Here is a 15766-nt window from a genome sequence, read left to right as displayed (position 1 = left end):
TCTAATACATGCAATATAACGAACAATACCGAATGAAAAAAGACACAAAAGAATACCTACTTCATGATTCTACTTATACAAGTATAAACAGGCTATAAAAATCAGGTTACCCTAGAGAAACTAATGGCCAAAATGAAGCATATGATGGGTCTTTTCAGGTGCTTATTTAATAGGAATGGGAACCTAAATATGCTCACAACTACAGTTTTAGCACAATAACTAACTCACTTTACTGACCAGCCTCCTTTCAGTTACACAAGAGTTTTGTTGTTGTTATTTTGTTTTATTTGCAGTACTGGGGTTTGAACTCAGGGCCTCACCTTTGCTAAACAGGCAGTCTACAACTTGAGCCACTCTGCAGGTTCCAGTTACACAAGTTTTAAGAGACTTTCTTTTCCCTCTTCTTTCTTACTGTTCTATTTCTCCTAGCCTATTCCCCCATGCAAGGGAACTCAAAGATACTTTACAAATCCAGGCGAGGTCATCATGCTTCTCTCCTTATCTCACTAAGGGAATGAAAGAACATCCAACACATCAATGAATGAAGGAATGTCCAGGACAGCAAGGGATACAACTAAAACCAACATACTGGGAACTAAACAGACCCAAGACCACCATCTGGTCCAAAGTCAAGCCTCAGCATGTACATCCCAAAGTCTGTTCTCTGGCGCTTTCCTTTAAAAGCCCATGCCTCCCCCTTTGGGACTAGGATGGTATGGTTTTTGAGACAGAAAGTCATTAAAATCCTCATTTTGCCTGGAAAAATTAAACCTTTCTTCCTTTTCTCCAAAACCCCTGTTCTCATTATTTTTAAATGCACATTGAGTTTAGGGGATCAAATTTCCACTATCACTTATAATTTTTTTCTTATAAGCGCTAATTACTTAATAAAATGATTCAAAAAATATGTAGAGAACCTAACTAGTCCTATTAAGAAAACTGCATAAGTAATCAAAACTCTTTCTACTAAATCAAGTCAAACAACTATACTTCTTCAAAATAATTATCAAAGCAAAAAACAATGACAGGAAAAAAGAACCCACAAATGGCCAAACTGAAACAATATGAAAGAGATGCAATATGTAGACTATGTTCGCATTCTAACCCAAACAAAACTGAAAAAAAAATCAATTCTAAAAATTTGAATATGAATTGAATATGATGCTTTTAATGAGTTAGTATTAATTTTTAGATGTGATAATGTTTTATAGCTATATTAGGGTAAACTTTATTTATAGATGATAACGTATTTACAGGTGACATAGTATGTCTGGATTTGCATGAGAATAATTTAGATTATTCTTAGTGCTTGGGAGGCAAAGCCAGGCTAATCAAAAAGTTCAAAGCCAACCTGGCCTGGACTGCATAGTGAGACCCTGTCTCAAAAAACAAAACAATAATTGGGTGCTAGTGGCTCACACCTGCAATCCTAGCTACTTGGGAGGCAGAGATCAGTAGGATTGCAGTTCGAGGCCAGCCCGGACAAATAGTTCACAAGACTCTGTCCCAAAAATACCCAATACAAACATGGGCTGATGGAGTGGCTCAAGTGGTAGAATGCCTGCCTAGCAAGCATGAAGTCCTGAGTTTAAACCCCAGTACCACTAAAAAGAAAACATAAACCAGGCACCTATAATCCCAGCTACTCAAGAGGCAGAGATCAGGAGGATTATGGTGCAAAGCCAACCCTGGGCAAATAGTCTGGGAAACATAGATGACATATATTGAAAATTGATTAAGGACATAAGTGCATGGGAGTTCTCTACTCTGTTCTGTATTTATATATATTTAAGAATTTTCTATAATAGAAAGTTTACCAAAGTAAACAGAGCCCTCTTTTACCTCTCTACTTTTTCCTATCTTCTGTGCTCCAGGCACACTAGAACATCCCAAACATACTTCTGCCTCAGAGCCTTTCAACAGTTATCCTCTCTGCTTAGAACCATCTTCTAGACAGGCACAGGACTAGCTCCCTTATTTCGTCAAGGACCACTTAATTCTGTATTTAAGTTTCTTATCAGAAAGGTTTTCTCTGGACATTATAAAATCACATACATGATTTTTTTTGTTATCTAGTTCAATTAGAAATGTAAGCTTCTCAAAGAGACAAAAACAAAAATTAAAAAGAAATGCAAGCTCCTGGAGAACAGAAATTCTGTTTTGTTTACTCTTTATCCCAACACCTGGCTCATGGTAAGTACCCAATTAATATATGTTAAATGACTACATTAATGTTGAATGAAAATAACTAATGAAATTAATGAAGTAATATCTGAAGAAGGTGCAGAGGCTCACACCTGTAATCCCAGCTACTTGGGAGGCATAGGTAGGAGGTTCCAGGCCAGACTTATCTGAAAAATAACCTAATGCAAAAAGGGGCTCAAGTGGTAGAGTATCTACACAGCAAGCATAAACCCTGATTTCAAACCCCAGTAATGCAAAAAAGAAAAAAAGAATATCTGAAGAAAAACAAGTATTCTAGAACTTATATACATATTTTCAAAGTTAATGCAACTTACTGCGTATCTGTTTCTGATTTATGCTTCATCTCCATGATTTCCACCATGAAGAGATCAATAGGGTAACCCGGTCTTCTAACAGCCAAAACGGAATCCACCACAGCCTGAAAGAGAAGTGAAGTATAGTAAATTATTTGGGCTACTGAAAGAAATTTGACCCAAATAATCCATACTAGACTAAACAGGCAAAGGGCCTCCAGGCTTCAAACCATAAGGCAAGGCCAATGGACACTAACAAAAACACCACCAATGGATACTTTAGTCTAAAGGAACTTCAGAGATCATCAGATCCAAACCTTTATTCTATAGATAAGGAAACTGAGATAAGATCTAACAGTGGCAGGGCCAGGAAAAGAATTCAAGTCACGTGCCAAGCACATCACTGCTACTTCTACCACCCCAACACTATCCAAACTTTTCCACCAAAAGACACATTAGAAGCTAGGCAGAGTGGCTCACATCTGTAATCCTAACTCCTAGAGAAGTGGAGATATGGAAGAGTACTTCAAGGCCAGCCTTAACAAAAAGGTAATGGAGCCCATCTTAATCAATAAGCCGGGCATGGTGTGGTTTGCCTGTGATCCCAACAAAGCAAAAGGCCATAGGTGGGAGGATCACAATTTGCTCTGGGCAAACATGTAAGACCCCACCTAAAAATAATAAAAGCAGAAACAGATTGGAGGACTGACTCAAGCAGAATGTTTGCCTAGCAAGCACAAGGCCCTGAAGTCCAAAAAAAAAAAACAAACAAAAGGGCACATTAATAGACAGAGAACGAATGTAACCTAAGAGAACACCTCAAATTCCTTGGCTATAACAACAGCTTTTAGGTCTCATATTTTATCATGACAATTTTATATAATGCCACAACATATACATACTTGTTTCAATGCAAAAATAATGCTTTCTCCAAAATAATTTTTCTCCCAAAATTATAAAGTAAAATTGACACTCCAGAATGTCTCATTTATTGTGCCACATATCCCCACGGGTATGTACTTTTAAGGACAGAGCTGGAGGTTTGGCTGCCTAGCAAGTAGGAAGCCCTTGGCTAGGCGCCAGAGGCTCATGCCTGTAATCCTAGCTACTCAGGAGGCAGAGATCAGGAGGATCTCCATTCAATCAAGCCCCAGCAAAATAGTCAAAATAGTTTGTGAGACCCTATTTGGAAAATATTCAATACAAAAAAGGGCTGGCAGAGTGCCTATCTAGCAAGTGGAGGCCCTGAGTTCAAACCCCAGTACTAACAAAAAAAGAAAGAAAACAGCTGCCCTAAGCAAATAGCATGAAGATCCTGGGCTGCTGAGAACTCCAACAGCAGAAAAGACAGCAGAGCCTTTCTTCTGACTCTGCTCAGCAAGTAATTGTCTGATCTTGATCTGATTTCCCAAGAAGGTTTTTCTATTGGTAAGGAGAAATGAGCAGAAACAACTCAGGTGTACCAATCTATAAGGCATTTGTATTTCTTAAAGCAAATTAATAAAATAGCATTCTGCTTTGTATGTCAATGTCTTGTGATTTGGTTGTTACGAATTTCCTGATAAACTAATATATTCAAGTTTCAGAAACTGCAAAGCTGAGAAACAATGATATAATCAAATGATAACCACCTTAAAAAGTCTTCCAAAAATATCTAACCAATATTTCTTTACATTATACATATTCTAGCTCTACTAGTAAACAAAATACCACTTCTCAGCCTTTTGGCTAAGACCAAGTATAAAAGTAGCCAGGCACTGGTGGCTCATGCCTATAATCTTAACAACTCAGGAGGCAGAGATCGGGAGGGTCATGGTTCAAAGCCAGCCCAGGCAAATTGTTTGAGAGACTCTATCTCAAAAAGCCCATCACAGAAAAGGTCTGGTAGAGTGGCTCAACGTGTAGGCCCTGAGATCAAACCCCAGTACCATTAAAAAAAAAGTGTAAAAATAAACAAACCAGAAATAGTAAGCCCACCCTATTCACAGACTTACTGCACACAGTTTTGACCAAGCACAGTGAATAAATAAATTTTAAAAATTCAAAGAAATTTCAAAAACAAAATTATAAATTCCTGTAAGCACATTATACAGCTCAGTTGATGTGAACAGGCTCTCAATCAGTCCCATACTATCATCAGATGTGTTTAAACCATTTCTGAGTATTTCCCTGTCCTTAATTTTGTGAAAATCTGCCTCCTAAAAAGTAAATTGTAGCCCAAAAACAAGGCAAAATTTAATGTGCTTAATTTAAGTGATAAAGTAAAGAACTGTAGATTTGTTGAAAGGTGACATATCTTTAGCAGAAGTTAAGAGGTAAGCGTTATGGAAGAAATGAACCAAGCATCCTCAGTACCACTTAGCTCTATGCATCCTGAGCATCCTGCTTTTATTCACCTTGGAACCATATAACCACAAATAAAAAGGGTCTACTGTATGGATTTCCTAAATGTGAATACTACATATCAGATCACTCATACTTCCTTAAAGCAGTAATCCTAACTATAAGCCACCCTGCCAAAATACCCTCTCCTCATGTGTCACCTCATATAACAAAATATGAACTCTAGGTTTAGACTAGTATATACTCAAGGTTTTCCACAGGAGATAATCCACAGGCAGTCAAGCCCCTTCCAACTTTCAAACTACTTAAGTGTTATGACACTTTTTAAAAATTATAAGTACAGTTTAATCAATCAAATATTGTCTATACTATAAGATTATAAAGGTCTGTCTTCCTATTTTCACATTTAAAAAATCACAAGCAATACTATCTTACAGAAAAAGAAAAATATCATCATGGATTTGACTATATTCCTTCTAAATATAAAATTTAATCACATACCTCTGTTAACACATCAGCCAGTTCAGCATGAACTTTCGTTCGTAGAGATGTTCTAGCCACATCTAAAAGGGTATCTCTTTTCATCTCTTTCTTCACTTTAACTTCATCCAAAACCCGAAGTGCCTTTATCTTTGCAGCTTCAAATCCTTCAGCTATTATTCTAGGGTGCAGGCCCTGTTATGCCATCATAAAATTATAAATTATAAGGTAAATCATCTACAATAAGCATGCCCCCAAAGGTAAAGTTACTGAGAATGATAATGTGCTTGTATGTAATTCATAAAAGTCATTTTAAGTGCTTTATATTTGAAACAATCTTAAACTTACAGAAAAGTTGCAAGTACAAAAAACTCTAAAAGCCTTTTTTTCCCCTTAAACAGGGCCTTACTAGTGGTTCATGCTGGCTTCAAACTCATGATCCTCCTGCCTCAGCCTTATTTCCCAGATAATCAAATTTAAGAGGATATGTAATTTGCCTTAGATCAACAAGCTAGTTAAGAAGTGGAGCCAGGGTTTAAACCCACAAGACCTAACTCTAGAATCTGTGCTATTAGTATTTTAAGAATTTTCCTTGTCTAGGACCTCACAATCGCTCATCTTGGCTGCTAGGGGAGCCTCTGGTCATGACTCCCTTAAAATTATTCCCAAACATTTAAAATGCCATTCTGACCACATCGGTCATTAGTTGGTATATTTAGTTTGTTCACCACAGGATAAGGTGTAAGCTTCTAGATCAGCATACTACTTACCCTTTATGATCTGGATCCTACCTCTTTCTCCTGCTCCTCCTCCTCTACTGCACCATCACTTAAAACTCCAGTAACACCAAACCACTTGTAGCCCTCTAATACCATATTGTTCCTTCTGCCTGAAACACCATCCTCCTTACCGCTTACTCTTTCATGTGGTTCACTACATCCTGAAGATTTAACCCAGGCCTTGCTTCCTCCGTGAGTACTTCCTGACTACCACAGGTTTGTTTAGGCTATCTGTCCCTTATCAGTGTTTTTATCATATCCTTTTCCTAGCACTACTACTGCCTAGCCACAGTTTCAAAATTATTTATCTGTCAGCATCTGTCTCACCATTCCTGATCTCTTTTCTTCCTAACTCAACCCTGATTTTGTGTGTTCTTTTTCCACCAATGCTTCAGGGAAAACTAACCTTATCCCTAGCTCAGGGATTGATTAGTCTAAATCAATTCCCCTGTAAATGGTTATTGGTTTAGAATGTGTGTAAGACTAAGGTTGGCCCAACCACACCCAATCCTTCCTGTGGGAAAGATTTATATCCCATAGTTGGGTTAATGATTTTTTTTTCTTACCCTCTCCTGCTGAGTTTTGCCAAGGAAAGCAAGTAGCATTGATTTCCTCCTACAGTCTTACTTTCAAGATAGTAAAAAGCCTGCCAGGTGCTCACGCTTGTAATCCTAACTACTCAGGAGGCAGAGATCAGGAGGATGGCAGTTCAAAGCCAGCCCAGGCAAACAGTTCATGAGACTCTATCTTGAAAAAAACCATCACAAAAAAGGGCTGGCGGAGTGGCTCGAGGTATAGGTCCTGAGTTCAAACCCCAGTACCAAAAAAAAAAAAATAGAAAAAAGCCTTAAGATGGAATAGAATTATGAGTGGAAGAGCTAAAAGAGACAGAAAGGACCTGAGTACTTGATGATTAATTAAGCTTTTTAATCAACCAACTCTAGATCCTGCCTTATCTTTCAATGTTCTTATTGTTTAAGTGAGTTTTAGTTAAGTTTCTTATTGCTTACAGCCAAAAGCATTCTGAAATAAGTTACCAGGTACTGAATTAATAGACAATTTCCAATGCTAAATGAAACAATCATTTTAGCACTTTGACCAGGTTATGCATTGCTGAAATGGTTTGTGAATAAAAGAAAAGATTCAAATAATTACAGAAAAGAGATAAGTAATACCAAGAAAAGAACACAGATTGAACAAAGGCACAGAGGTAGAAATGTGCATGATTTTATAGGCTAGTGAATGGAAGAACAGGTGGAAAACCCTCAATAATTTTCCTCCAGTTATTTTTTTAAAGGTGCAGAATTTGATTTCAACTTTTATCAATGGAATTTTCTTTCTTGAGCTGTTATTCATGGGTACATAGGTAACTTTTTACCTTCCTTATATATTCCTTAAACATTTCGCTTTTTTAAAAAGAGGTATATAATTTACAATAAAAGGCATTACTTTGGTCAAAAAAGTTCATTATTATTTCCACATACAATTGTCCAAGAACATCTTGATTGAATTAACTTGAACCCTCTAAGATTAAACCATTTTACTTTTCAAAAACTCTGCTCAAAATAAATGAAATGTTAATACCTCAGAAATGTAAAGATCAGCTTGTTTTAGTAACTCTCCTATAATTAAAACATTTGAAGTAGTACCATCTCCTGTGATGTCATCCTGGGCTGTTGCTACTTTTGCTATCAAAGAAGCTGTTGGGTGTTGAATTTGCTGAAAAAAGTAAGCAACAGATTTTAAAAGAGAGGAATAAGACAAAGGCCACCAAAAACAAGATAACCTAAGGGTCAATAGTAAATTAAGAAATGAAGTAAGTTTTATTCCACAATTTTATAATATCAGTACTTAATAAATGTCAAGTCCAAAATTTAAACATTGACAACTAATGAGGTTTGAACATTTTATAAAAGCCTTTGCTTCAAAATGCAATGGCATTTCCAAAAGAAGATTAAGTCCTTCAATCTCAACAATGAATACATTTATGAAAATTGCAAAGTATTTTTCCATGATTAAAAGGAATGTAATGCAATGCCTTGAAAAGATGTTATTAATTTGTAAGTATCCTTAAGCTATTACTTGGACTATACAAATATTTGAAAATAGAAAAACACTATTGAGGTTTACTTCAACAAGCATATCTCAAGTCTGCAGTATTAAGTTCACAGTCTTGGCTTAAAGATATACAAATTGTTAAGGCTGGCTGAGCACTTGCCTAGCATATGCAAGGCCCTGGCTTCATTCCCAGCACCCCCAAAATTTTGTTTTAAATAAGTTAAAATAAAGTTGCAAAGGATATACAAATTGTGCCATGTTCTTTTTTTGTGGTAGCTGGTCTTTGAACTCACCTTTGAGCTACTCCTCCAGCCCTTTTTTAGTGATGGGTCTTTTCAAGATAGGGTCTCACAAACTATTTGCCCAGGCTGGCTTCCAACTGCAATCCTCCTGATGCCTGCCTTCTGAGTAACTAGGATTATAGGCGTGAGCCACCAGCACCCGGCTACCATGTTCTTAATTAAGACTTATTAAAGTCAGCAGCAGCCAGGCATGGTGGTACATACCTGTAATCCCAATATTCAGGAGGCTAAGGCAGGGGATCAAGAGTCTGATGCCAGCCTGGACTAAATAGTGAGATCCTGTCTCAGAAAAGGGGGGAAGGCACAGTGGCTCACGTCTGTAATTGCAGCTACTTGGGAGGTGGATATTGGGAGTATAGTGGTTTGAGGACAGCCCCGGGAAAAGGGGGAGAAAGGAGAGAGCAAGACCTCATCTCTACAAATAATCCATGCTTTGTAGATCATGCCTGTAATTCCAGCTACATGAAAGGCATAGGTAGGAGGATCACAGTCCAAGGCTGGCCCTGGACAAAAGCATGAGACCCTATTCAAAAAATAACTAAAGTAATAAGGGCTGGGGGCACGATTCAAGTGGCTGAGTGCCAGCCTAGCAAGTGCAAAGCCCTAAACTCAAACCCCAGTATCACCAAAACAACAACAACAACAACAACAAAGGTAGGAGCACCAGCCACCATCTCATGGAGCAGGGCGTTGCCGTCTTTAGTGAGTTTGATGTCACCTGCACCAGAAACAAGCCTGTTCAGAGAATAATGTTATTAACTTCACATGGCATGAGTCAAGCAAGACACTCCCAGGCCTTGCTGTCCACTTTCCTTAACACAGGGAACTGGGTTTGAAGATCTTCCACTGTACCTTGAAGATACCATGGTAATCACCACCATTTGTAGCTCACAGAATTATCCTCTCCAGATGGAGGCCTTATATGATTTCCTTCTAAATGGAGCATTTATAGGTTTAAAGAGTTGTTGGTGAGCCATGAACATTGGTCAGAGTACATAGGACTCTTTTTTTGTAAATGTTACCATTCAGTCACTCAAATAGTTCTCCTCATCCCTCACATTTATTAGATCACAAACCTCTGCCAATTCTACAATCTCAATATCTCTGAACTTTAGCTCCTCCTCCATTTTCAGTCATCATCATGTCTACCCTGGACTGCTAAGACAGCATCTTGATTCTCTCCAAATATGAATACCCTCCACACTATATTTATCTTCCTAAAAGGCAATGTGACTCAGTCAGATCCCTGACCCAAAATCCTTCAATAATTTTTATGTTCTCCATAACCTTCACATAAAATTCAAATGAATTTACCATTGACATACTTGACCTTTCTCAAACTTTTCTGCTCTATCTCCACCTTCTTACAAGCAAGTATTTTGGTTGCTATTTAATGCACCATAGTTTTGTTTTTGTTTCTACTGGATTTATAACATTGGGCTTTCTGATTCCTGAAATTAGTCTATGTAGGAAGCCTTTACTCGCTTCTTCAATTGGCAGACTCAGAATGAGATCAGAGTCTTTCAAGATTCTGATCAAACATCATCTGATATTCGAGAGGCTTTTCCTTCTGCCATCAGTAATTGGTCCCTTTTCTCAGTATAATCATAAGCATCTATATATAATTAGCACATCTGCTCTACCAGATCTCCTCAAGTACAGAAACTCTCTTTCTCATCTGTTTTCCCAGAACCCAGTGCATTAGTGCCCTCTTTTACCATTATTACTCATCTCTGTCGCGATGTCACCTCTTAAACCCTTTTCTCTCATCAGTCTCCCCTCTTGTGTAAAGAAAGTAATGGTGCTAAATATATGTTGAAAGGATGAATAAATATGAAGAACCATAAGCACACAGGGTTCAAGTAACTTGCCTAAATACTCACAGCTGAAAGAGTATGAAACTTGTATTTGAACCCCTGCCTGCCTGACTCCAAAGCCCGTATCCTTTCCACTACAACACAGTGCCACACAAAAATAAGACTAGGTGTTGCGGGGCTGGGTACAGCTCAGTCAGTGGTGGAGCTTTTGCCGTGCCTGATCGATCCCCAGCAAGGGGGGAAAAGAAAAAAGTAGAGGACTTACATGCTTTACGCTTCCGATGAGCCATTAAATAAACTGGTTATCTAATTGCAAGAGAATCTTAAGGGAAAGGGCGGGTAATGTCACAGCTTCCACTCATAGGGACCTTTACTCAGGGAGGCATTTCTCCTCTTCCCTCACAGGCTAGAGATTCCCTCGGGGCAGAAATGAGAATGAGGAAAACCCGGCACCACAGGTGCATACACATCCCTCCCAGCTCTTCGCGGGACATCAACCTCAAAAGGCGTCCTGACACCCAAAAAACTCCCGGCGCCCTAACCGCCGTCTCACATTTTCATGGTGCCTTTAGGACCCAAGTTAGTCCGCAACACATCCTGCAGCCCTCGGGCAGCACACATGTTGACAGCCAAAGCCGCCTGGGCTCGCGCCACCTCAGCCTGGGAGTTCACAGTTTTGATCGCAGCCATCGCTTAACGGTTGAGAGCAAAAACAGCCTCTGTCGCGGTTCTGAGGCCCCACGCCCCAATCTGCTGAGCTTCAGCCAATCGTCGCCCTGAAAGGAAGTGACGTGATCAAACCTCGCCGAAACGGAAGCCAGAATAGCCTGAGGTTTGGTCGCGAAGATGGCGTCTTCTGCCTCTTCTCGGACTCCCGCGGGGAAGCGAGTGGTGAATCAGGAAGAACTGAGGCGGTTAATGAAGGAGAAACAGCGTCTCAGCACTAACCGGAAAAAGATAGAATCTCCATTTGCGAAGTACAACCGTTTGGGGCAGTTGAGTTGTGCCCTCTGTAACACCCCAGTCAAGAGCGAGCTTCTGTGGCAAACTCATGTCCTGGGAAAGCAGCACCGAGAGAAAGTGGCCGAGCTGAAAGGCGCAAAGGGAGCCACGCAGGGCCCATCCCCCAGCGCAGCACCCCAGTCAGCCAAGAGGAAAGCGCCGGATGCTGAGAACCAAGATGCCAAGAGAGCCAAGGCCTCTGCGGTGCCTCAGGAACAGCCCTCCATATCAGCTTTGTCCTCCAACTTTGATAAAACGGGAAAGGAGTCCGCTAAAGCGACCGCCAGTAAACCTTCGGGACTCGGTTTGCTCCCTGATTATGAGGAGGAGGAGGAGGACGACGACGACGACGACGAAGAGGGGGGAGGAGAAGGAAAAGGGGGAGACAGCAGCAAGCTGCTGCCCGACGCACAGGGCAAAGAACCCTCACTTTCCTCTTCGCGGGAGGCAACAAGTGTGCTGCCAGACGACTCCTTTAATACAAATCCTCCAACGGCCCCCTTAATTCCTCATTCGGGGTCAATCGAGAAAGCAGAAATACATGAAAAGGTGGTGGAAAGAAGGGAAAACACCGCCGAAGCATTGCCGGAAGGGTTTTTTGACGACCCCGAGGTAGATGCCAAGGTACGAAAGGTTGATGCTCCAAAGGATCAGATGGACAAAGAGTGGGACGAGTTTCAGAAAGCCATGAGGCAGGTGAACACTATTTCCGAAGCTATAGTTGCTGAAGAGGACGAAGAGGGAAGGTTGGACCGGCAGATAGGGGAGATCGATGAACAGATAGAGTGTTACCGTCGGGTGGAAAACCTGCGGAATCGCCAGGACGAAATAAAAAACAAGTTGAAAGAAGTTCTGACCATAAAAGAACTGCAAAAGAAGGAAGAGGAGAATGCTGACAGCGATGATGAGGGAGAACTACAGGATTTGTTGTCTCAGGATTGGAGGGTGAAAGGGGCTTTGTTGTAAAGTTTTAAAGACCCAGGTTTAACTGGCTCCACCGTCCTGTAAGAAGTGCAGTTTCTCCGTACATAGGTTACTCCATTCCTAGGCCAGGAATTTTGCTTCTCGAGTTGTTGACATAAAGTGAGCCAGTGAGCAGTGGCACTTTGGGAAAGTGCTATTGGTGCAAAATATTTGAGGTGAAATTGTTTTTGAAATGTTTGACGTATTACATAACAAAATGCCAACTTTTTCACCTATTTATAGGCTTAACTGTTTGATTTAGAGTTGTAAAATCTGCAAGTTGTAAATATTGTACATATTTAAATATATATATTAAACTTTTTTTTGAAATTTATAAATAGAAGTCAGAGCAATAGACAAGCTTATGGATGATCACACTGTGTTATTTGGAATGTAAATATTTTTCTAATCTCTAAATCACTCAAAGGGTTGGGTTGGGTTTTTTTGGTTGTTTTTTTTTTTTAAAGAATCAACTCATAAACACATAAGTCATTCTATGTTAATGAGTTCTCTAGCCAAGTATTTTGTTATCAGTTAGCAAAAACATGCTTTAGGAGAACATTGAGAAAAATTTATGCCAGACATATCTAACCTCCTTAAACCAAAGATTTTCCCAGGCCTTGTTCACGCTCTGTTTATTGAACCCTACTCCCAGCCCCTAAAGTTTTTCTTTTTTTTTTTTTTTTGGTGGTACTTGAGTTTGGACACGGAGCCATATATGTTAGGCAGATGCTTTACTACTTGAGCCACACCCCCCAAGATTTCTCTTGAGTAGACCAATGATTGTCATTACATCTGTAAGTGTACCTGAGAATCACAAATGGAGCTTCAAAAAGTGTGTGTGTGTGCCCTGAGCCCTAATGGAGTCAGTAAATCTGGGGTAGGGTCCAGACAATGGCATTCTTGAAAGTTCCCAGGTTATTGTAATATATGCCAGAGTTGGAAAACAACTGCCCTAAATTCAGAAACCATTTTTTTTTTCAGGCATTGTTTTCTCAAAAAAAAAAAAAATACATTCCATAAATTTGCTGGAGTTTGAGGGATTTTGTTTGTTTGTTTTTTTCTTGGTGGTGCTGGGGATAGAACACAGGACTTAGTGCATGCTAGTCAAGTGCTCTACCACCACTGAGGAGTTTTTTAAATAAAATAAATATTACCTATTATTTCTTCCTTAACCCAGTCTGAAATTTTATTTTGTGGTAAACTAGGGTTCATGTTTATAGGTTCTGTCAATTATAGGGAGGCTATTTAAGTTGTTTTTCTAGCAGAAACAATTGTCTTATACTGGTCATTAATAGTTTAGATCATTTCTCCCTTGGGAAGTTGAGGCATTCAAACAGGAAAAGGGAATCATCAGTATTCTAGAGAGAAATGCATATAGCATACTGAAATAAAAGTAAGCAGTAATAATAATAGCTAAGACATACAGATCTTACTTTGGTAAATTTCACAGTGTACCCCCAGTACAGCAATAATAAAAAAATCTTTTTTAAATGAGCCAGGTGCTGGTGGCTCACGCCTATAATCCTAGCTATTCAGGAGGCAGAGATCAGTAGGATCGCAATTCGAAGCCAGCCTGGGCAAATAGTTCATGAGACCCTATCTCAAAAAAAAACATCAAAAAAAAGGACTGGTGGAGTGGCTCAAGGTGTAGGCCCTGAGTTCAAACCCCAGTCTGGCAAAAAAAAAAAAAAAGACATGAACCCTTTTCTAAGATCATAGAATGGGCCAGGCAGGATTCTAAGTGCTTTGCATGTATTAATCCAGTCTAGTTTCGTTAAAGTTCAGGTTTTGGACAGGGGAGTACCAAGAAATAAGATCTGAAAAGCCTGAATTCTAAAGAATTTACCTGCAAGCAATGTGGAAATAAGTGGAGGTTTGTTGTTTTTATTTAAAAAAAACAAAAAAGCAAACAATTATATCTGCAAAGAAATACCAAATGTTATTTTAGTTTGAGTATGTAGAATGGAATGAGCACAGAAAAGAAGGAACTGGGAGATTACTTGGAAACTATATCTTTAAAAGAGTGGGGTGACTTAAGACTGATTGATATAGACTGTGGGAAGAATATAATTGAAAGAAATTCATGGGTGGGAAGAGCTCACATTTTAGTGACTAGAAGTAGTATAGGCGGGATAAAGATAGGATTCAAGAGATTTTTTTTTTTTAAGTGTGGTTTCCTAGAAGGCATTGACTGTTACAGAGCAGTTGCTGCATGGCACAAATTATTAATAGTCCTGCTACCTTTGGCACAAAGTCTGCTTGCTTGAGCTGCCAGCTGACCAGGGGTAGCAATTTCATTTTGATGTTACAGAGAGCATTCCTGCCTCAAATGTATGAACCCATCCTGAGAATTTTCTAAAATCATTTTATTATTTTACCATGCAAGAAAGTACAAAGATGGGTTGAATGGTGAGTCCACTTTTTGTTTTGTTTTGTTTGGAGGTACTGGCGTTTGAACTCAAGGCCTCAACTTTCTGTATCACTTGAGCCACATCCCCAGCTTGAGGTGAGCGCACTTCTACATTGGCTAATGATCTAGAAGTGCACAGTTCATTAAAAATACATGGAGCTGGTGGAATGGCTCAAGTGGAAGAGTGCCTGCCTAGCATGTATTCAAACTCTAGTGTCACACACACACAAAAAAAACCATGCAGGCTGGGGGTGTGGCTTAAGTGGTAGAGCACCTGCCTAGCAAACACAATGTCCTAATTTCAAACTCCAGTACTGCCAAAAATAAAATTTAAAAATTAAAAAAATATATATATGTATATATATACATACATATATATGTATATATATACATACATATATATGTATGTATATATATGGCAAACCACATATATTTAAAATTCTCCAGTGGTCAATTTAAAAAGGTGAAATTAGTTTTGATGTTTTTATTTCACCTAATATATCCAAAATACTGACATTTCAATAAGTAATTCATATCTAAAGATTGAGGTTTTTTTGAAATTTTGGTGTTATCTAATGCGGCACATCTCAGTTTAGACTGGCCCCATTTCAAGTACTCAATAGCCATGGGATTAGTGGTTACTGTAAAGAACAGTACAAATCTAGGACAAAGTTATCTAGGTGAAAAAAATAAAACACCCTCAAAATCTGATCCCAGTGCTCTGTATCCCAGAACAATAGGGATGGGACCTTGATTATATCAGTGCTCAGTGAATCCTTGCTGAATTTGAAATCAATGTAAACAGCTACAGAGTTATGGCACACACTGGGAACATCATGAACACTCTCTGTGAGCTGAGTCACATAGGTTTTGACATTACCAATATATAAGAATTAGTCCCAAGGATTCCCGCCAGTCATTTCTTTTATTTAATTAGGTTTTGGTGGTATTGGGGTTTGAACTAAGGGCCTCATGCTTGCTAGGCAAGTGCTCTACCGCTTGAGCCACTCTGTCAGCCTTTTTTTGTGTGTGTGTGATTTTTTTTTTTTTTTTGAGATAGGGTCTCATGAACTATTAAAGCAATCCTCCTGATCTCTACCTCCTGAGTAGC

The 15766-nt window shown here is 39.2% G+C and overlaps 2 protein-coding genes across 2 annotated transcripts in view; one reads left to right on the top strand and one right to left on the bottom strand.

Moving 5' to 3' along the window:
• Positions 1 to 11115, bottom strand: part of Cct6b (chaperonin containing TCP1 subunit 6B) — a 28831-nt gene extending 17716 nt beyond the window's left edge. Inside the window, exons 1-5 of the mRNA XM_020186492.2 lie at positions 10831 to 11115; positions 9132 to 9195; positions 7685 to 7819; positions 5343 to 5516; positions 2520 to 2623 (exon numbers count right to left, since the gene is read on the bottom strand). Of these exons, the coding sequence (XP_020042081.2) occupies positions 2520 to 2623; positions 5343 to 5516; positions 7685 to 7819; positions 9132 to 9195; positions 10831 to 10967 (614 nt within the window). The 5' untranslated portion in view covers positions 10968 to 11115. The remainder of the gene's footprint in view (positions 1 to 2519; positions 2624 to 5342; positions 5517 to 7684; positions 7820 to 9131; positions 9196 to 10830) is intronic.
• Znf830 (zinc finger protein 830) lies at positions 11098 to 13417 on the top strand. Its single transcript, XM_020186493.2, has one exon. The coding sequence runs from the start codon at positions 11124 to 11126 to the stop codon at positions 12243 to 12245; it is 1122 nt and encodes a 373-aa protein (XP_020042082.2). The 5' UTR covers positions 11098 to 11123; the 3' UTR covers positions 12246 to 13417.
• Positions 13418 to 15766: the final 2349 nt, after the last annotated feature.

The sequence above is a fragment of the Castor canadensis genome, chromosome 11 (genome assembly GCF_047511655.1).
Source record: "Castor canadensis chromosome 11, mCasCan1.hap1v2, whole genome shotgun sequence".
Taxonomy (NCBI): domain Eukaryota; kingdom Metazoa; phylum Chordata; class Mammalia; order Rodentia; family Castoridae; genus Castor; species Castor canadensis.
Note: the sequence above shows the minus strand (reverse complement) of the source record. Positions and strands in the feature narration are given on the sequence as shown.